Source organism: Platalea leucorodia (genome assembly GCF_965183815.1).
Source record: "Platalea leucorodia genome assembly, chromosome: 3".
NCBI lineage: Eukaryota > Metazoa > Chordata > Aves > Pelecaniformes > Threskiornithidae > Platalea > Platalea leucorodia.
The window spans coordinates 77,388,999-77,410,102 of NC_138825.1; the positions used below are offsets into that span (position 1 = coordinate 77,388,999).

Here is a 21,104-nt window from a genome sequence, read left to right on the forward strand (position 1 = left end):
AACCTACCAGCTTAAATTCAAGGCCCCAGGTGAGGAGCTGTGGTACCTGGGCCTCTCTGGGTAATTTAACCTTATAACTGCTGCTAAGCCTTCAGAAGCAGAGTATCCCTTGGCTCTCCAGGGTTAATTGCATAGCTCTGAGAGGTGGTGGTATGTGGAAAGTGGAGAGGAAAGGAAGCCTTTAAAGCTTTAGTATGAGAAATGTGCAGAACCGCTGCCTTGAGTCATGTTGCCACATTCCCCTGACAGCCCTGTCCTCGGTGTTTTCTGCATTTTGCTGCAAGATTGGTACACCCGTAACAGAGGCAGCCTGTAAACAATTTTTCAGTGTTCAGTTTTACATTTAACAGAAGCTTAAAGTTCAGTGTCATGGAATTTCCCTGCTTGCTTGTTCCAGAGCTCGGTAGGACTCAAAACTGAGCAGCCTGAATTGCAGGCAGAAGCCTTCCTCCCCCAGACGAGTACGTTCAGGGGTTCAGAGCTGTCCTGGCCTCCTCCCATCAAAACTGCAGTAGAGGTTCATAGAATCATAGAATTGTTAAGGTTGGAAAAGACCCTTAAGATCATCGAGTCCAACCATTAACCTAGCACTGCCAAGTCCACCACTAAACCATGTCCTCGAGCACCACGTCTACCCTTCTTTTAAATACCTCCAGGGATGGAGACTCAACCACTTCCCTGGGCAGCCTGTGCCAGTGCCTGACTGCCCTTTCGGTGAAGAAGTTTTTCCTAATATCCAACCTAAACCTCCCCTGGCGCAGCTTGAGGTTCTCCTCTTGGGGTCTGTCGTATTTTATTTTCATTCAAAATATTTGAGGGGAAAATGATCTAACAGAATTTAGCTTTATAAATCTTAGATTGCTGTGGAAGACACAAAAAAAAAAAAAAAAAGTGGGCCAGCCCAGGGACTTGTTTCTTTTGAAATAATTGATGCCATAAAATCCCAAACCGAAAGAGGTGGGAGATGTAAGGCATCTGGCAGAGTTTACAGCCCTGGGGGGTCGACAAGAGAAGCACGGCCTGCCGCAAACAAAGGCTGAGTGTTTTGCTGATGCGATTGCAAAACACATGTTTGCCCAGGACTGTTACGATCTTGGGAACAGGCAGGCGGCCAGATTTCTGCAGCAGCGTACTTAGTCACACAAATATCTACAAAATGTTAACCTCCTGCGCTTTCTCAGTTTAAAAGCCGTAATTACTTCGTTGCTTAAAGAGAAGGTAGAAACTCTTGCATAAGGAACGGGGCGGGGGGGAGGTGTTGTCCAAAGAGCTGCTCCGCGCCGGGGCAGGGGAGCGGGGCTGGGGGAGAGGGGGGCAGCGCGGGGGAGCGGGGCGGGCGGGCCCGGGGGCTCCGCGGCGGCGCTTGCCCCCGGGCTGGGCGACTGCGGGGCATCTGTTGGCATCCCCGGGGGCCGGCAGGCGCCGGGGTGAGGGAGCAACGGGGCGGGGGCCGCGGCCAGCAGCTGTCCCCCCGCCGGCCGCTCCGCCCCGCCGCCGCTCCGCCCGCGGGGAGGGAGGGAGGGCGGGAGCGCCCGCCCCGGCGGCGCTGGGCGGCGCGGCAGAGCCGCGGCCGGGCTGCGAGGGGAGCGCGGGCGGCCCCGGCCCCGCAGCGCTGGCATGAGGGTGGCGAGGCCGGGCCCCCAGCACCAGGTACCCCGCGGGCGGCGAGGGGCTGGGGCCGCGGGGGAAGCCCCCGCAGGGCTGAGCCTCCCCGGGCGCGTCCGCGGGGAGAGGTCCCCGCTGGCAGGTGGGGCGGGGGCCCGGGCAGCCCCCGCTGCAGCGAGCGGGGCCCGGCCCAGCCGCGGGGCCGGGGAGGCAGGGGCAGCGCTTCCTTGCGGGCTGCTGGCTCGACCCCTAGAGACGGCGTTCGGCGCTCCTGGAGGGTAACTTTGGGGGACTTGCAGGTCCTTTGCGGCTCCCTTCTACGGGATATCCAGGTGCTGCCTGCAGGGACAGCGCAGGTGCCGTCGTTAGCCTCCGCATTGCCGCCTGGTCCCAGAGGCGCTGTGCACCGCTCCTGTGTGTGGTGGTGGTGGTGGGGTGTCTCTGCTGGGGTTTTAGGCTCATCCGAGTAGGTTGTGCCTCTGAATTGCCCGGTGTTTATTTCGTTCTTGCATAGACGTGGATTATCCTTTTGAAACATTGAGGCTGGTCTTGTGTTTCTGATAGAGACGAGCTTGCTGTAATTGGAAGCAAATGCAATCAATCAACAGCATTATTTTGGCCAGGAATTGAAATGCTGCTTTGGATCTCTTTTGTAAATTTCTTAGTGTCGCCGTGTTCAGATTCTTCTTTTAAAGGAAATTTTTAAATCCTCAAACTGCTGCAGGTTGCCACAGAAACTATTTTGTATTTTTCTGGTTTGTACAGATCTAGTACCTCTTGGGTACGAATTGCTTTGCTTTGACATAATCCAGGAGTCCAGTCTACATAATGCAAACAGTAACTGTCACGTTTAAACTTGTTTCCTTCTGTGTCACTGACTTATTGGTATTTAGACAGTGTTTACAGCATGGAAATTGCAGACGTTCCTTCCAGATCCTTTGCCCTTTAAAACTTTTTGTTTCATTGTACACATTACAGAATGGGCATACAGAAAAGCTAGGCGCTGATCATTGAAATTCAGCCTCTTGGTTTCAGTGAGCTCATATCAAAAGCAAATGGGGTTGTGGTCTCCACGCAGTTGTGTCACAAAACCACTTCAGGAAGAGCTGTTACTGCTGAGGAAGAACAGGTAGCACTGGGGTGCCTTGAGACTACTCCAGTTGGACCTGCTGGTGCTGCTCGGTCCGAGACGATGACCAGAGGAGAGCTGTGAGAGCTTGAGACTGAGGAGCCTGGGCTCTGATTTAATTCCTGCCGTTGTGAACAGGGTGTGTGACCTTGGGCACACGCTCGCTTGCCTTCATTTCTGTCTTGAATTGAGTCACATAAACTAGTTGGGGATGCTTTTAAAATCTGATATTTCAAAGGACTTTGAGACATTCAGAGAAAATACACTTACTGATATTTAAATTAAAGTAATTTAAGTATTTAAATTCATGTAAGAATAATGTATTCTCTGTGAAGTAGAAACAGTGCAACATTTGCTGTGCTCTAGTTCCAGTGAAGAGCGGTAGGTCTGTGGAACAAAGTGCTTTGTAGCAGAGGGGGAGTACTTGTTCTCAGTTCTTCAAATCCATGCAAGTGCAGACATGTCTCGTGCTTCAGTTGAATGACAGTCTGAGATACCCAGAAAATGGAACCAGTGCAAAAATTTAGGGTACATGAGCATTTTGGGGATCATTCTTTCTGTCATTTTAACATGAATCATGGTGTGTTTTGAGAAAGCCACAGCAATTGCAGCTACTTCTGGATTAGGTAAATGAATAAAGTAGGAAAAACTGCCAGTTCTGCTTAGCCCCACATTTAGAAAAGGTGTAGGATTTGCGGGATTATTTTTTTCTTTTTAGTGTTTGTAGGAAAAGAATCATATTTAATCGCTACTCTTTTTTTCTTAATCCCTTCATTTCCAAAAGCTACCCATCTGATAAGGAAACTACAGTAGCTACTGCATTTAGCAGAACTGAAAATACAGCTTTTAAGCTGAGTATGCATCAGCTTGGTGATAAATAACTTGTCCTGTGAGGCCAGTTGTGCCAGTCATTGTCGTTAAGATCCTAAACAAGGAAACTCCACATTTGTAGCCTGCTAGTGTCACCACCAGTGAGGTTTTGCTGTCGGTGACCTTTAAAGGGGAAGTAGGAACCAGACACAGCGAGTGAAGCAGCAGCAGCAGCACAAAGCCTCTTAGGCTGGTAAGTGCCAAAGTGTCCCTTGGAAATGCAGCACGAGCTTCTTTGACACTTAGATGCTTTGGGGCATTTTATCTTATAAGTGTATAAAGCTCTAAATGGGTATTTTTAATGTCAGCTTCAAATGCATACCAGAGTATACTAAGCTGAATTTTCAGCACTGGCACATTGCGGGGCTTAATTCTACTAGGAGATGGTGTTGAAGAGTTTTTGACCCACAGCTCATTGTGCCTTTCTTAACCCTGAGCTTGGGTAGGAATGCACTTAGATTACGTAAAATGATCAATTGTCTAGGAAAATGTTACCTCCAAAAAAGGTCACCTCAAACTCATTTCCCTTCTCTGGTTCTTTCCTTTAAATTGTTTTACATTGCATTACAGTGTGTGATTTTCATATAATTTTGTTTGAACCTAGTAGTATTTAGTGCTTAATCAGGACATAGATGATTCAGATGAAGATATTAGTCCAAATGTGGTTTAGTGAAGTAAATCGATAATTATATTTTCACTTTGCCTGTGGCTTGTCTGTGATAAAATGTTCTTTTTGCCATTTAGAGGAGGTTTAAGTAAGTAGGTAAATAAGTCTCTCTGGGAGATGTAACATTTGATATTGGTACTGACTGTACTTGAGGGGAGCAAAATGACTCACTGTGCTAACACCAGGGAGGCAGTCTGAAGATTGTGGTTCATCGCTAGTGCTTGGCTCATGAATCCTGAATGACTAAAAATTAACAGTTTGGTAACAGTCCCCATACTCATTTGGCAAAACTATAATTGAGTTTTGGGAGAGGTTTTGTGATAAGAGGCAGAGCTCTAGCTGCCAGGAGCTAGTAGCGGGGGAGGAACAGGGATCTGAGAGAGCATTTTAGGTGCACTGTGGGGCCAGAGCTGTAGCTAAGGTTAGGTAGCTGTTCCTGTTCTAGAGGCTCTGGGTCTTGGCTTGTAGCCTAACTCTGCTTCAGTGTTTGCAGGTGGAATTTCTGATATTAGGTGTCTTTAAAAGTGACTTTCTGTTTTCTTCACTTATGCTTTAAAGAAGTTCAGAACCAAAGCAGATGATGTTCTGTTACTAGCAGAGGTGATGCATGTTGTACTTTAAGTATTTAAAAAGCATCTTCTAAGCGTTTGCAGTTTAATTTTCCATTTTCCAAGCTTTTACTTGATAGGAATGCTGTTCTTCTCAAGACGCTTAAAAAAGTTACCTAAAAGTGGGCTTGATTGACAGTCTTAAGATACAGAAAAGCCATAAGTAGAGTGAGTTTCTACACGTTGCGGTTTTAGAGTGGTCTTCTCTGAGCATGTATGTGCATGCAGTAGAGATTTTTTGGTCTGGTTGTCATTGTGGAGTTGATGTACTAAGTGGGCCAGACTGGTGAGAGAGAACGGTAACTGGGAAGTACATAATTAAGTTTGCAGACTTGTCTCATTAACTCTTCTGTCTCAGCTCTGAAGAGCTGTTTCTTGGTGTAAATTTGCATAAAACATATTTCCTGGCTGAGAAGTCTCTGAAAAGGCGCACAGTCTGATGGTTAGGGCATTAGCCCGTGACTTGAGAGATCTCAGCTCAAGCCACCAGTCTTCTGTAGCAGCCTCTGTTAGACATGTAGCTTTTCTGTTTCTCAGTTTTTTTTTCTAAATGGGGGGTAATACAGTTGCCCTACCTCACAGGAACTGTGCATGAATTAAATACATAAGATGCTCAGGTATGGCAATGATGAGGGACGTGTAGCTTCGGAAATGGTAGGTATCTGGTCAACGTATTTCCCATGGAAATAATAATAGTGGCTGTACAGAAGTACAAGTCACATTACATAAGGGGAAAGCGGAGGCTTTCCTGTGATTTCTGAGGTTGTCACTGCCAGCGTAGCGATACAGCATTTATGTGGCTAAAGTCTTGCTTCTCTGTCAAGGTACGTCTGGGAGGTGAGGTGTGGGGTGGATTGCCGCCTGGCGAGGCCCACCTCCCTCCATTAGCTGTGAGCTTCTGGGTGTTGAAGGCGAAATCTGTTCCACCCTTGCTGCTCAGCTTTGCAGCCATCTGAGTTTTATGTTCTGCCTTTGAAGATGGAGTGCCTCTGATGCATTATTATTATTATTATTATTATTATTATTATTATTATTACTATTATTACTATTATTACTATTATTACTATTATTGTTATTGTTGTTGTTGTTATTATTATTATTTATTTATTTGCACCTGAAGCCTCAGTTGTGGTTGGCTTTCTGCTGAGCTTGGGGCTGTATTCAGCTGCAGAGTTTCTAGACTGCATGGAAGTGGTGTGGCAAGGTTAACAATCAGGAGGCAAGAAGCCAGGAGAAGTTTGATGCAGAAGACATGGCACTAAGTAGGTCGCTTCGATGTGCAACTCGGTGGTCTGGAATCGCATGAAAGTTGCTTATACTTTTGTAGTAATCAAAATAAATATTGTTTGCTAGCCCTGGCTGCTTTGCTGAGTGTTTGTTGGTGCTCCGGGTGAGGTGCTTCTTTAAGAGGAAGGTGCAGGAGAGAGGCGTGGTGGTGTGGTGGGTCGGGGTGCAGGTTTTGCCTTTGAGAGGGAAAGCTGGAGAGCGGTGCTCCTTGAGTTGAGTGTATTTGGAAGATGGAGGCTTAGTGAAGGGCATCATGGAGCATAGAAATATGTTCAAAATGAAGGGAAGATGCTCTAGGACTGTTTTGAGAACTATTACTGTGTTGTCTATATAGTATTTGAAATGTTGGGATACTGGGAGTACGTGGAGATGCCTGCTATTTCTCAAGTACTAGGAGAACTTGATTAAATGCTGCTTCTGAAAAAGAGGGGAAAACAGTTTTTAAAAGGTCAGCCATAGCTTGAAGAATAACAATTTTCAGAAGATTTCTAATGGGTCAGGATTTATACAACTCTCATGACTGTGGTAACCGTGCGCCTTATGACAACAAGCTTATTTCTGTTCTCAGCACCCTCTGGAAGCAACATATTTTCCCCCGTTTTGCAGATGGGAAACTCAGGCTCATCTTCACAAATCCTTTGCGTGTCTCTGTCAGAACAGAGACTTGAACCCAGGCTTCTCAAGTACTAGGCTGGTGCCATGATTTCGGGGGATGCTTCCTCTCCTGAGGGAGAACAAAGCAACTTATTCAATCCTCCAAAAAACCCTAAGTCACTTTGCAGAGAGGGTTTGGTTACTTAAGTAATGTAACCTGTTATATGCAGTGTAATCATAGTAGTTTGACCTCTGCATGCTTTAAAAAAAAGGTGAAGTGTTTTGATACTGATGTGTTTTAGATTGTGAGGCAAAATATGTTAGCAGTCTGCCGATCTCAGGTTCTTAAATCTTGGGTTTTTTTTCTTCCTGTAACTGTTCTGGGAAAGAGGAAGACTGAAACATAGTTGTTCAAGAATTAAACTTCAAGGTATTTCTCTTGGAGTGCTTGAGTTGGCAGACAACTGCAGACATCTGCTAAGTTAAATGATGCGTACGCTTTTTTCCTTTGCTGTCATTTGGATGTAAGATGTTTCTCTAATTTGCTAGTGTGGTTGTAGCCGAGATAAGAAGCTGTGCTAGAGCTTTGAGGAGAGAGGGTGTTTTTAAGATACAAATTCCATCCTACAAGTGGCATTGCTAGAGACTTGGCTGACAGGCAAAATTTGTCCATGAATGTTGGGACCCTCAGCAGGAAAAAGCTACGTTGCAAACTTCACTGTCCCAGGGAAAATGTGAAAAGACAAGCAGTAAGCGCTGCCCTTTCATCTCCCTTTATCCAAATAAGACTTGAGAAATGAAGGCATCTGACTTAGGATTTAAGGAGCCTGTCAGAGTCTGATGGGCTTTGGTAGTTCTGACTTAGACCTGCGCTGATTGTTTCCGGCTCTCTGAAGCTGGTTTTTAATCTTAGGGGAAAGTTCAGGGAACGGTAACTGATTAATAAAATTGCTTCTCGTACAATGAACTCGTGCAAATAGAAACCTCAGCTAAAGGCAGAAAAAGTGCAGTAGTGAGCGCGATCAGTATAGCTTGTTTATAACAGCCTTTATCTATGTGGGGAAAATGTAGCAAAGTTAAAAACTGCATTTGGCAGGCGGCTTTTAGGGGCTTCATTTGCTTTTGCAGCCTAAAACAGCTGAAGATGCCCCTCTGCTCTGTGTGGCCTGAACTGGCTCAGTACATGGTATTTATTCATCTAAAGCCAGTTGAGAACCTGGATGGGGTTGGTATCATTAGAAAATGAGTGGTTTGGGCTGTGGAATGGAGGCAATGGGTATGTTTTAAAAGATGACTGGGGGGAGAGTGAACAGGTAAGGAGCCCAAACCATTAGTTTATGTATAGCCTAGTGTTCAGCACTCAGCTCCATCACCAGCTTTAATCCCAGGTCTCCCTCCATCTGTAAGAGCACCGCGCCATCAGCTGCCCCGTTGGGAGCTGCTTTGGGTGGCAGGGCTCCCATCTTTCCTGGGGAAGCCATGCTGCTGGCTGGGGCGTAATCCCCTCAGGAGAGCTTGTTGGCAGCGAGTCCCACGCACGTGAAGGAGTGAGCCGCGGTAGCGATGGGGAGGTGGGCATCACACACGTGTGGATGTGTGAGGTGAGTCCGTGTCCTGCTTTGGTCCATGCCCCGTGGACCCTGCTGTGCCTTCTCTGAGGGCTGCTCCATGCCAAACACAGAAGCTGCCCTTGAACCCATGGCTCCCACCCGTCCAAAGGGAACGGTTTAACAGGCAGGACACGAATGCACCCAAGTCTTTTATGCAGTTTGCTCCTGGGCTGCACGAAGGGCCCAGGGTGCCGTAGGCCTGGCAGAAAGCTTTGTCTAGCTGAGGGAGAGGGCAAGTAGCGAACTGCTGGAGGGGTATCCAGCCTCCCTCCTACCTGCAAGGCAGTATGTCCGCAGAAGTGTGTGCAAGGATGTGGCTGCTGCTCTTCTGATTGAGCAAAATCCCCTCCCTCCCTCCCTCCCTCCCAACGTGAATAGTTTTTTATCCTATCTTGAAAAGAAAGCAGATGCAAATGTAGATCAGGTACTTTGAGCAGTTTAAGAGCTCTTTGAGGTTTGGAAAAAGAAATCTGATTAGGCTTACAGCTGTTTCATTTCCTGACAGATGCACAGAGTGTTATGTGCTGGCGTACTGCGGATGTACACACACACATCAGTCTCGTTTTGTATCAGTGGCATAACCACACAGCAGCCAGCTATGTACTGAACTCCTTGTCCTGGACACCCTGCCAAAATATGCTTTATGCAGAATTTTCTGTGAACCAGGTTGTAGTGTGTGTGTGCATATAAATTTGTGTGTGTTTTCTTCGGTTGGCAGGGCCTTTGTTGTTGAATTTTTTGTTGCTGGAGTGGGGCAGTACACTGTAAACAAGTGTGGCTAATTATAAAGCACTTGTAGAAAAAATGATTTGCATTTGTACAAATGGTACTAGTAAAAGTGCCCATGTAAGAGTACCACGAGTACCCAAATAAGCCCAGCTCTGAATGGAGAACTCTTCTTTCCTGCAACCACAGCTAAAAAGCTGTTTATAACTAAATGCTGAGATGGTGTAATTTTCTTTTCTAGGAACTCGGAATAAGAATTCCTAGACCACTGGGACACGGACCAAGCAGATTCATCCCCGAGAAGGAGGTGTGGTAGTGTTTTCAAGTACACAGTGAACTTTATGCTTTTAAGGAACACCCTTTTAGTAGTAACCCACATTTGGTTTCAGGACAGCTGCTGAGCTGCAAAACATTTTCAGTTGTGATCACATTCAGTCCTGGTGAGACTTTGGCCACAGTTCTAGTGTACAGAAGCAGTGAGAGCCCTGGGGAGCTTTGGAATAGTTATGACCCCTCCCGTACTGCTATCTAGTATAAGAGAAACCCAATACTGTTTTCTTTAAGTGTGTCTGTTTCCTTGTGAACGTCCGGATGTGATTTCCTACTGGTCCACAAGGCACCTGCCCCCCTGCTCTGGGGTTGCTTTTTCTTGAGCTACCTCTACCATTCTGTATAATCTGAGAAGCTTCAGAGTACTGTGGCTGAGCATTTATGGTGCTTCTCTCCTCATCGTCTGGTAAGAGAATTTGGAGCAGAGGAAGAGTTAGTAATATGCCTGTGATCTTCTAGGAATTTTAGAGCCTTAAGTTTCAATTTCCTTTTATTTCTCTCTCTTGGCTTTTTACTTCTTTCCTTCTTTTTCCCTTAGTAAAAATGATTATTCAATTAGCTTTTTTTTGTTATAATAAACTAAGTTAGATCAATTTGGGGCATTCAAGAAAGTGAAGGTGAGACAGTTAAAAATGAGAAGTCGGTGTTGTACAGGAGAAAGTGTAAAGCCAAAAATCTCCTTTTGCTGATATAACCACTTGTGATCTCCTAAATGAGAGGTATTAAAGGGATTTTGTGGGCCTTGCCTTATGTGCACTGATTTAATGCCATTAACAGGTTTATATTATAATTCCTTTCACTGGGGCCTCTGCGTGCTGTGGTAATATATTTATTTACTATTTTATTGGTACTTCTTAGACAATATTGGTAATTGCTCTTTCTGTTCAATCAGACGATTCAAGTGGGAAACGAAGACGCCATGATGCACGCGCTGTTTGCAGATTCTTTTGCTACGCTGGGCCGATTGGACAATGTTACCTTGGTGATGGTTTTCCACCCACAGTATCTTGAAAGCTTTCTAAAAACTCAGCACTATCTACTGCAAATGGATGGTCCTCTCCCGCTTCATTACCGACACTACATCGGGATAATGGTATGCTGGAACATAAAGCAGCAGGCAGAAACAGCCGCTTTGGCAACAATCTCTGGTCTTGTTGAGTAGCAGTTATTACTGTGTTTTGCAGTTTCTAGTTGGAAAGGCATTTCATCAGGAGCTAAGGGGAAAAGCAGAGTAGGTTTGTTTGTGTCTGGTTTACAAATTGTTTCATAAGACCATACTTTTATGTTCATAGTTTTGGTAGGACTGTGAGAAAGAGGGGGAAAAAATCTGTTATAAAAATAAGACAATTGTTTATTTTTGGTTTCCTTAGTATCTCAGAAGCTGCTTTTCAGAAAAGCTTGTTTGTGCGTGTGTCCTGTCGAGTACACCTCCCCCTAACTCAATAGCCTGTCCCATTATCCGTTGCTGACTCTCTAAATTCTAAGCAAGTTTCCTGCCAGAAGTAGTTGATTTCATAATTTCCAGTCTGCCAGTTCAATGATCTTTGCTTGCTGAAGCTGAATTAAAGTTTTGGGCTGTGTCTTAATTTGATGGGGAAAGTATTACTGTTTGAATAAACGATACTGGGTCTGTTCTTTGCTGAAAAGCTGCCCTTAGTCTCTCCTGCTGTATGCGTTCTAAAACCTGCTTTTGCTGGTAAAGATTCACCTAGAGGCAGCCTTGCTTCTTCCCCACTGGAGAGTACTATGCAGCACGGATTACTTGCTTCAGGACGTACAATAAATCTATGCCTGCACGTCTCCCTGGATATAGGCATGTTGCACCTGTAGCCAGCATAGTTAAAATGTATATGAATGAGGAATATTTATGTTGTGAGAACAAGAATCAAAACTGGTTTTTCAAAACACAGGCTGATGTGTTAATGTTTTTTTTACTTCAGCCTTTGATCACTGCAAGTCTGATTCTTGAATATTTTGAAGAAATGATGAGTTATGGTATTTGTCATAAAGCACTGACTTACTGTAATTGTTTTGCGTATCACAACTGTGTTTTTTCTTTCTAGGCTGCGGCACGACATCAGTGCTCTTACCTTGTTAACCTCCATGTGAATGACTTCCTTCATGTCGGTGGAGACCCTAAATGGTTGAATGGTCTGGAAAATGCACCTCAAAAACTGCAAAATTTAGGAGAACTGAACAAAATGTTGGCTCACCGACCCTGGCTTATCACCAAGGAACATATCGAGGTAAGTCTTTCATGGAGTAATGTGAATGTAGCCTTTTATTTTTTTTCTTCAGTAATGCAGTCACAGATTCTTAGGGTTAAGAGCCAGACAGGATGAAAGATGTTCTGTGTTACTGACTTTCATTTCAGCGTTATATCACTGTGATGCTGCATGATATAATATCACTTCTGCCCTTGTAAAACTAACGTGATCATAATTGGTCTTAAATGAGTAACAAATTGAATGTACAACACAGTGCCATTTCAGAGTTGTCATGTCGGAATTCTGCTGGTGCGATGACGGTGTGCTCAGATGTGCACGTCCTTAAGTCGGGTGCTTTCGGTAGCCAGAACCCCCTGAGCATTTCTGAGATGCTGCCAGAGGTTAGGCAGAACATCAATCACCGCATCTTTGTCTCAACTGCTGCTGGTTCAAATGCTTAGTTTTCGGGCTGGGTTGGAGGGAGCAGGCTGGCAGAGCAGCCCAGGGGAGCGGTGGTGGGACAAGCCAGCCAGGACCGCAGCCCCAACAAGCCACCAAGCGTCTGCTTCTGCTGCCCCCTCCGCTGAGGGCTGCCCGCATCAGCCGGCTTCGAGGGTGCGTGCAGCGTGTGTGCAGCGACGGCAGCTCTCGAGACAGGGGCATGCCTGGCCTGGCTGTGGTTACTGGAGCAACTCCTCTTCCTCCTCTGCTCTTCTTTTTACCCGTAGCAAGGAGGAAGCGGGCGCTGGGACTTTCTGGGCACTGTCTGCCAGGTGGAGCAGGTCCTGCTGGGAGGCCGTGGCAGGTCCTGCTGGGAGGCAGGACGCTGCGCTGGGGGGGAGGGCGTGCGCTCTGCCAGAAGGCCCCAAACCTCCCACACTTTCCTGCCTGAAGGGGAAGTTTGGGGTTTGAAGCTTCTTGTCAAATGTGGAGCATTCCACCCACAGGGACAAGATGGAGGGAGCCCGGCCCTGATGCCAGGTTTTTACACAGCTGATCCGCAAGGAGTTGCCAGGGTTTTCTGAGACTGTAAAGACCAGTTGAAGCAGCATGTGACTGTTGCGGTTGCATCTTCATCAGAGGTGTGAGATTTCAATGCAAGTCAGCCTGGCCTCAATACAAACCATACGGTGCAAAATAGAAACCCCAACTGATTCAATAGCTGAGGGCCAGAGAGGGGAGGGAAGGCGTCTCCTGTGTGGCTTAACCACACGAGTCCGTGGCTGGCAGGTAAGCTGGTAATGGGACGCAGCGCACTAATGGCATCAGAGAGCTAGGAAGCAATTACAGACTTGGGAAAAATAATTTTATCTGGTAAAGAAAGGTGTTGATAAACTGCATTAAGGTGGGATCATTTGAATGACTTCAAAATTAATATTTTTCATCTTGCATTATTTTTAAAGCAACTTTTGAAGACTGAAGAGAACAGCTGGTCCCTGGCAGAGCTGATCCACGCGGTCGTTCTCCTTACCCAGTACCACTCCCTTGCTTCCTTCACGTTCGGTTGTGGAATCAGCCCGGAGATCGACTGCGAAGGCGGTCACACCTTCAGGCCCCCTTCTGTCAGTAACTATTGCATATGCGATATTACCAATGGTTACCACGGGGCGGATGAAATTCACGCCAGCCCAACTGGAAGTATTCCAGTAAGTAGCTGTCTGAACAATCTCTTTCAATAGCAGTAGTTTCTTTGTAAACTTCATACACGGAGGATGCCCGTCTCTTTTCGTTCAGTGAGAGCGGGATTGATTAGCCTAATCCAGATGAGGGCTAACCAGTTGAAAAGATATGTTTAGGAGAAGCTGAAATGACACTGCCAAGCTGGGGGAGGTTACTGAAGGGAGAGGCAAAGATACAGCCTCTCAGTTGTCTTATTTTTTTGGTCTCGTCATTCATACAGGCAAATTGAGATGACTCCTGGCCTCAGCTAGTTCATGATACGCGTCCTGGGCAGCAGTGGCCAGGAGTGCTTTTTTCCATGGGTGCAGTGGAAAGTTGGCTCTTCCTTTGATTCCGGTCTTTGACTTTGTTGCCTTGCGGTGTTTGTGATACACAACAGATCATTCACAATTTTATGGCTCCGTCTCTAAAGGAGTATTTCCTGCCTGCAGCAGTTACGTGCAGTGATCTGTACTTGCTTCTAGTTAGTGAAAAGCATGATGTGAACTGTGCGTTGGTTTAAGAACAGCGATAACAGGGTATTTTCAGCGCAGGTTCCTTGCCTGTGAGACTTTACTGCAATGGTGTGGGTGGCATTTAAATTTTGTCTGATGGAGCTTTCTGGTTCTCTGAAGGAGCAAACTGCAAAAGGCAGAGAAGAAAGGGGCAGAACTGTATAAATTAAAGATAACTCTATTTTGCTTTACACTGATGGATTTTTACAAGACCAGATACTGAATTAATAGTGTGTTGTGGTGTTAAAACGGCTCTTGTGAAATAAGATTATCTTGCACTAACTTTCCTTTGAGGCTTCATTAAATCTGCATTTACACTCCCTGTTCCTTTTTCCTTCAATATGTTTCTTCTCTGTGAGCAGAGAAGGAGAAAAATACAGTTAGGTAGTAAATTGTGGTTACTTCCTCTATCAGAATTTCTGTTACAGCTCCTTGTTTTTCAGTTGTTGAACATTTAGATTAAGTAAGAGAAATTAATTTTAGTGTGAGAACCACTTGTTCCAAAAAGTTGTGATTCTTAATATATGCTAAAAATACCAGGGATCTAATTGAGAAAAGGTGATGACTAAATGTGAACTCTTGGGTCAGTACAGATTTCTTTCCAGAACTGTTTTCCTCGAAAAATCAGTATTTAAAGATGTAAATGAAGGACATAGCTTGCGTTTAAATTTTCTGGCTTGATGATTTCTGCCGTCATTGTCAGTTCTTGTTACATGGAAATGAAACATTGTTCTCTCCTTTTCAAGTCTACAGAGTCTGTCTGTGAAGTCGAAGCTCTTATGGAGAAAATGAAGCAGCTACAGGAGTGTAGAGATGAAGAGGAAGCCAGCCAAGAAGAGATGGCTACACGTTTTGAGAGAGAGAAGAGAGAAAGCATGTTCGTGTGTTCTTCAGGTAGAACAGATGTAGTGTGTGTATATTTATTTATTTAGACTTTTGCAAATCACTTGAAGAAATACTTACTGCCGCAAAAGGAAAAAAAGGTGTTATTAGCTGTCTCAAAAACGTTACCATTTCTTTGAAGGGATCAAGATTAGGGGTGCCTCGTTTTCTTCCAGAAACACTTAAAAGCAAAGTAGTGCCAAGATTTGTGGCTTCTCTCAAACACACCGTAACGCTCACTGACCAATATTATGTTTAATAGAACTTTCCAACAGAAATGGAATCTCTCTCGAGAGATTTAAAAGCTTCACGAGAGATTTAAGCATCTCACAAGAGATGGTAAAAAGAAGTCCTTAACACACTTAGCTATTTAAGTGGATGAAACATTACTTTTCAGATGACTGTGAGGTAATACTTAATCTGTTACGAGCTTAGGGTTGTTGTGGGCTCTTCAACAGTTTCCTCTAAAGTAAACTTGGCATGGAAGTCTTAGGGGGTCTCTTTTTTTAATAAGCTCTCTGTTCCAAAGCAGATTTTCCCTTGACGTTTTTACAGACCCCTTGAGTTAGGAGCAAAGTGTCCCCTAGACTTGGGAGACAGAGTGAAGACTGGTACATAAAAGGAGGGAGAAAAAGATGTTTGTCTATAAGAAAGAATGTGAGTGTTTTTCATGGAGTTGCCTCTCAAAACCATAGTTGCGGTCACGCTGAGCTGCACCGAGGAATTTTAATACGGGTAATCCAGTGAAACTGTGTGTTTATTTAAAAAGCACAGAGACTCACCATTCTTCTGTCAGAGTTCCACTAGCACGCTTCCAGTTTGTTCTTACTGAAATTGTGTGAAATTCTGTTTGAAATTAACAGAAGATGAAGAATCGGCACCAGCCAGAGATGTGTCTCGTCACTTTGAGGATACCAGCTATGGTTACAAAGACTTCTCCAGACATGGAATGCACGTGCCCACCTTTCGTGTTCAGGTAACAAGGATGGGGGCTGCTGTCAGGAGGCGTAGTGCCCAATCTGTTTGTTGTGCCAAATACCAAACCTGGAAATGGCTGTGCTGTAACTTACTGCCCCACGGATGAGAAGGCTTAAAGCAAGCAAGTGAACGCCACCACCACCAGCCCCCCCTCCCCGGATTATCTGCTCTGAAATAAATTACGTTAAAGCACTAGGTCTTCACAAGTTCCTTTCTGAAATGCTCCATTCTGCATTTTTACTTATTCTAAGGATTATTCCTGGGAAGACCACGGCTATTCCTTGGTTAATCGTCTTTACCCAGATGTGGGACAACTGCTTGATGAGAAGTTTCATATTGCTTATAATCTGACTTACAACACAATGGCCATGCACAAAGATGTGGATACCTCAATGCTAAGACGAGCTATTTGGAACTATATTCATTGTATGTTTGGAATAAGGTCAGTTTTACTACTTTTGTTCTATATACATCAGACTTGTTAGCATTGGCTTTTTTTTTTTTTTTTTCTTTCTCAGACTGAAGCAAAGCTATTTATTAAGTAAACATGTATGTATTTTTAAACATATTTTTATTTATGGGGAAGGGCCAGTAGTGGTACAAGTTACACAATAATTTATTTTGCCGTAGGAACTTAGAAACAATGCCAGTAAAATAACTGGTTCTTGAAAATGAAAGTGTTTTTCTTTCAATTCCAAACAGATACGATGATTATGACTATGGTGAAATTAATCAGTTGTTGGACCGCAGCTTTAAAGTTTATATCAAGACTGTGGTTTGCACTCCTGAAAAGACCACAAAAAGAATGTATGATAGCTTCTGGAGGCAGTTTGAACACTCTGAGAAGGTACCGTTTGCGTGCGTGCTGAGGGACGCGGGCGGTAGATCCGTTTGCCGTGCTAACAGCCACAGCTACCCAGCTAGCATTTAAGCTTCAGCCGATGTTCCCGGGATTCTGCTCGCATTCAGTAAATTCCTTAGGAGGTGTAGTACTTCCCAGGCTGAAATAATTTTTCTTTTCCTACTGCATGTTCGCTAGCTAACAGCTGACGTGGACCGTGCGAGCTCTGAACTGTATGGGGAGGTTAGACGTGCAAATGGTACAGCTTCACCTCGACGGCAGCTTTCTCCTCTGCTGTCAGCTGGTGCTGCCTGTGTCCCAGAGAGGCAGGGAAGGGAGGTGAGATCCATCCCTTGGCCTCAGACCCGCAGCAGCTTGCCGGCTGGCCCAAGGTCTTCGCAGCCCTACCGTCATTTTTAGTGCGAGTGGCCCCAAAGCAGTTACTCCGTGTTAAAGCCTAAAGTCCCGCTGCTGGGTTATAGTCTGAATTGGCACCGCCCAGTAGTGTTTCTTGCTGTTAACTCTCAGATGTCTACTCCACCGAGTTCACGTCCTCCAGTTTCTCCTGGGAAAAATATTTTTAGGCCTCACTTAAAATGAATGCTGCTATAGCGCTGAAACATAAATGTGCCTTAATCAGTGTTCATATCACCAGAGGCTCTATTTCTTGCTAAACTCCTTATGAAAATAGTTTAGAGATACCCAGTTATTATAGGGATACTATAACTACAATGATTTAAGGTTGTTAGTAAAATACTACATGTGTTTGTTTTGGTTAGACTAACTGATAGAGACGAGCTTTTCAGGCACACAAATCCTTCTTTAAAGCCCAAAACTTTGCTTCTCCATAGCCATCAAAATCCAAGGATTGTACATGTATGTGTCACTGAATGCAATCACCATCCATCCTCATGGAAATCATGCGAATGAAACTACGCACAGCCATTACGTGCCAGAACAAACTCACAGCCAACCTGCTGTTAGTGAGAGAATACTTTTCAGCCCCTTCCCCACATGGTTTCTGATCTCATCCTCAAAGAAGTACAGTAAAGACACTGAGGCGATGAGCTGGGGAACGAAAATTCTTACCTCTGGTAGCTACTGAACACCTCTATCTCAGTAAAGATAATATTTTTATGGCATGTCACAATTTTTCTTGTGCTTCGTCTCAGCTAACCACTCCATGTTTTTCAGGTCAAAATTATCATAGAATCATAGAGTCATTTAGGTTGGAAAAGACCCTTAAGATCATTGAGTCCAACCGTTAACCTAGCACTGCCAAGTCCACCACTAAACCATGTCCTCGAGCACCACGTCTGCCCGTCTTTTAAATACCTCCAGGGATGGGGACTCAACCACTTCCCTGGGCAGCCTCTTCCAATATCTGACCACCCTTTTGGTGAAGAATTTTTTTTTAATATCCAACCTAAACTTCCCCTGGCGCAGCTTGAGGCCGTTTCCTCTTGTCCTATCGCTTGTTACTTGGGAGAAGAGACCGACCCCCACCTCGCTATAACCTCCTTTCGGGTAGTTGTAGAGAGCAATAAGGTCTCCCCTCAGCCTCCTCTTCTCCGGACTAAACAACCCCAGCTCCCTCAGCCGCTCCTCATAAGCCTTGGGGTTGTTGTGACCCAAGTGCAGGACCCAGCACTGAGCCTTGTTGAACCTCATGCAGTTGGCCCCAGCCCATCAATCCAGCCTGTCCAGGTCCCTCTGCAGGGCCTTCCTGTTCTCCAGCAGATCGACAATTACCTGTGTGTTTCTCTCTCTGTCCCACAGGGGCAAACAACCTTATCACATCTTCCTTTGCTAACAGCCCCCTCTGCTCTGCAGGTACCAACCACCCTTCTGCCTTTAATTGATTAACTTAAGCTAAATGTGAACAATTATTTTCAAGCTGCGCATAGTCTGCTGCTGAAGAAGGGCTTGTGTGCTTGAAAGCTGGTCTGTTTTTTTCAGCCAAACCAGTTGGTCTACCAAAGGATGACTCCCTCTCCCTATGCACCTGGCCCTGCTTAGGTGTCCCCGTGACCCATTGCGGCGCTGTGCTGCGGTACCGCACACGGCGCTTGTGCGATCTTTCCTCCCTCAGCAAGCTTTACAGACAGATCTCATTACCCGGGGAGCTGAAACGCCAAGTGCTCCCCCGCTGCTGCTGCAAACGCTAATACGAAAACCACAGCCCCGCAGACTTCCTTTCGCTGGAGCACGTTATTGTGAGCACGCCGTTAAAGCGTAACCTCTTTTCTTTCCCGAAGGTCCATGTAAATTTGCTTCTGGTAGAAGCTCGGATGCAAGCCGAACTACTTTACGCTCTGAGAGCTATTACTCGCTATATGACCTGATGTCTCCGGCTGCCTGTCGACGTTGGAATGTTCTGCAGCTGCAGTATGGCAGAGGAAGATACGAAGCCTCAGGACCAACGGTAGCTCTAAGTTAAGATGCCCATTGTGCCATAACTCCTTTAGTTTCAGCTATTTCCGTGCTTGGAATATCACTGCTGCCACTCGGCAGCGAACGCTTGGCAGTTGACAGGGTTGTGCAGAAGTGCTGCCTGCTCATGGTATTTTGGCTTCAGACAGCACGGGACACTCTCTGAACTTGTGGCAATATAGCAAATGATAGATACATAGATCTTGTGTTAAGGCAAATACTACGGGAGTTGGAGCGTGAAAAGAAGTGGAACTTGATGACTTTTGCTTTCCCTACGAGAATAATTTTAGAAAATCTTGATGCTGCTATTTGTGCTGGTGGAGTGAACAGACACAGGCTGTTCCAGTTAAGCTAAAAGTGAAAGTAAGTGAGCACTGCTATTGTCTGAGCCTTTATTGTGCGTGGTTTCAAAAAAGCCTTGTTATTTAGATTTCTTTTTTAATCAGAACTCAACCTCTGCTGTCCACACTGATAATTTTAAGATAGCAGTCAATTTTCTCAAATAGTTTAGCCTTAAAATGCTACAGGACATTTGTTCAGCATTATTTGGTGAGCTCCAAAGTGCAATGGTCTTCCTATGGAAAGAAGAGGACTCGAGTCCTCCGAGCGTTTCAGAGATCTCGCTACGTGAAGTGTCGAGTAGCTGCTTGTCCTGTTTTTCAAGGATGAACCGATACCCGTTCAGGAGCTAGGACGAGGTGCAGGAATGTTGTTCTAGGCTGCCAAACAGTCCTACTGTATTACGTGCCCAACGCTGGTCTTACTGATTTTTGCAGTTGCTTAAATAACTAGGCTAAAAACCATCTATTTTTAGTAAATCAAAACATGATTAAAATGCTGACGTTTAATATACAGTGGTTTTGGAGAACACATGAATACTTTTGTATGAGTGTGAATTGCTTTTTAAATTTGTCAGTATTATTGGTATTTTTTAAATAAAGGTAACAACTTTTCCTCTTGGCGTTTTTGTGTGGTTTAACTTCACGCTTCTGTTCTTAGTGGCTCACTTACTGGTTCAAAGACCATTTTAAAATGTTTGAAACGGTAACTGAGCAAACAAAATGACAAACCATGACTTTTTCAACCGAGTCTAAAATGGTGGCAGAAAACAAAGTTTGAAAAACAGATTTAGATCTTCACTAAAACTATAGTAGCAACACCTCTCATGTAGTCCTGATTTCATCTTTCCCAGAGTCCTCCAGCCTCTCTTCAGGCGTACTCTGTCGTACGGGGTTTTCTCTTTCCTCGCAGGTGCGATGGATGCCCTCGACCCCTTAACCAAGCTAGCAGTAGTTAAGGCTAGTTACGGGCTCCAAAAGGAGGTAGAGGCCTGACTCACGGCCGGGCCAGGAACTCCTCTAGTTCCAATCTGGTCTCTGAAAACCCACAAAGGAGCAGAGTGGCACAGTGAGCATCGGTCGATGCACGTGAGCTTGGAACACCGATCATGCAGTTGACACCTCAGTAACGAGTACCTTTTCCAAGATTCATTTATCAAGGAATAAAGTTGTGGGTACCAGGAGTCCCCTGCGTACCTTTTCTATGGCATGTCATTTGCCTGCGAGCCAACCGCTTTATCCCGTAAATAACGCCAGCCTAAGTGAGCCGCCTTTGAGCTCTCCCGGCCAGGCAGCGTGGCTGCATGGCGGTGATCTCCCCGTGAGCTGGGCCGCCTCTCAAGGTTGCTCCTCGAGGCAGAGACACCTTTTGCCAACAGTAGATCTTTGGTAAGTGACCAGTATTGCACATAACCTCATAGCACAGTAACTTTGATTTTGTCTGGGTAACTTCAGTTGCATGCTGAATTGATGCTAATGGAACATTACATCAATTTTGCCTATATAATCCCTTAGACGTACACTGTTGACCACGTCTGAGACTAGGTTTGCACCTAGATTCCTCTCTGAGGAGGAGTTTAGAAAGCAAGGGGGGGGTCCTCGCTGAACTGCATGACTCTACGGGAGGGTCCTCCTTACCCTTTTGCATCCCCAGTTTCTCTGTCAATCGCTCTAACTCGAGTGTCACTTGATTTTCCTTTGTACATTTCTTCCATGCAGTAATTAATAATGTGAACCTTACCATCAGACTTATTGAACCTGGGCAACTCCTTGCTAAACTTTGTTAAATTCCATCAAATTCATTGAACTCGGACGAAATTATTAG

At 45.2% G+C, this 21,104-nt stretch overlaps 1 protein-coding gene across 6 annotated transcripts in view; it reads left to right on the forward strand.

The window, feature by feature from the left end:
- The window catches only part of SESN1 (sestrin 1), an 85,215-nt gene extending 65,313 nt beyond the window's left edge, over positions 1-19,902 (forward strand). For 5 of the 6 annotated variants that reach the window (XM_082306951.1, XM_082306953.1, XM_082306954.1 and 2 more), the window contains 9 exons: positions 9,338-9,403; positions 10,319-10,519; positions 11,490-11,672; positions 13,037-13,279; positions 14,554-14,701; positions 15,553-15,665; positions 15,919-16,109; positions 16,370-16,514; positions 18,767-19,902. In XM_082306951.1, coding sequence (XP_082163077.1) covers positions 9,338-9,403; positions 10,319-10,519; positions 11,490-11,672; positions 13,037-13,279; positions 14,554-14,701; positions 15,553-15,665; positions 15,919-16,109; positions 16,370-16,514; positions 18,767-18,853 — 1,377 coding nt within the window. In that variant the 3' untranslated portion in view covers positions 18,854-19,902. Of the gene's footprint in view, positions 1-1,576; positions 1,651-9,337; positions 9,404-10,318; positions 10,520-11,489; positions 11,673-13,036; positions 13,280-14,553; positions 14,702-15,552; positions 15,666-15,918; positions 16,110-16,369; positions 16,515-18,766 lie in introns of those variants that run through there. The other variant, XM_082306952.1, reaches the window with a different exon arrangement.
- The last annotated feature ends 1,202 nt before the right edge of the window (positions 19,903-21,104 follow it).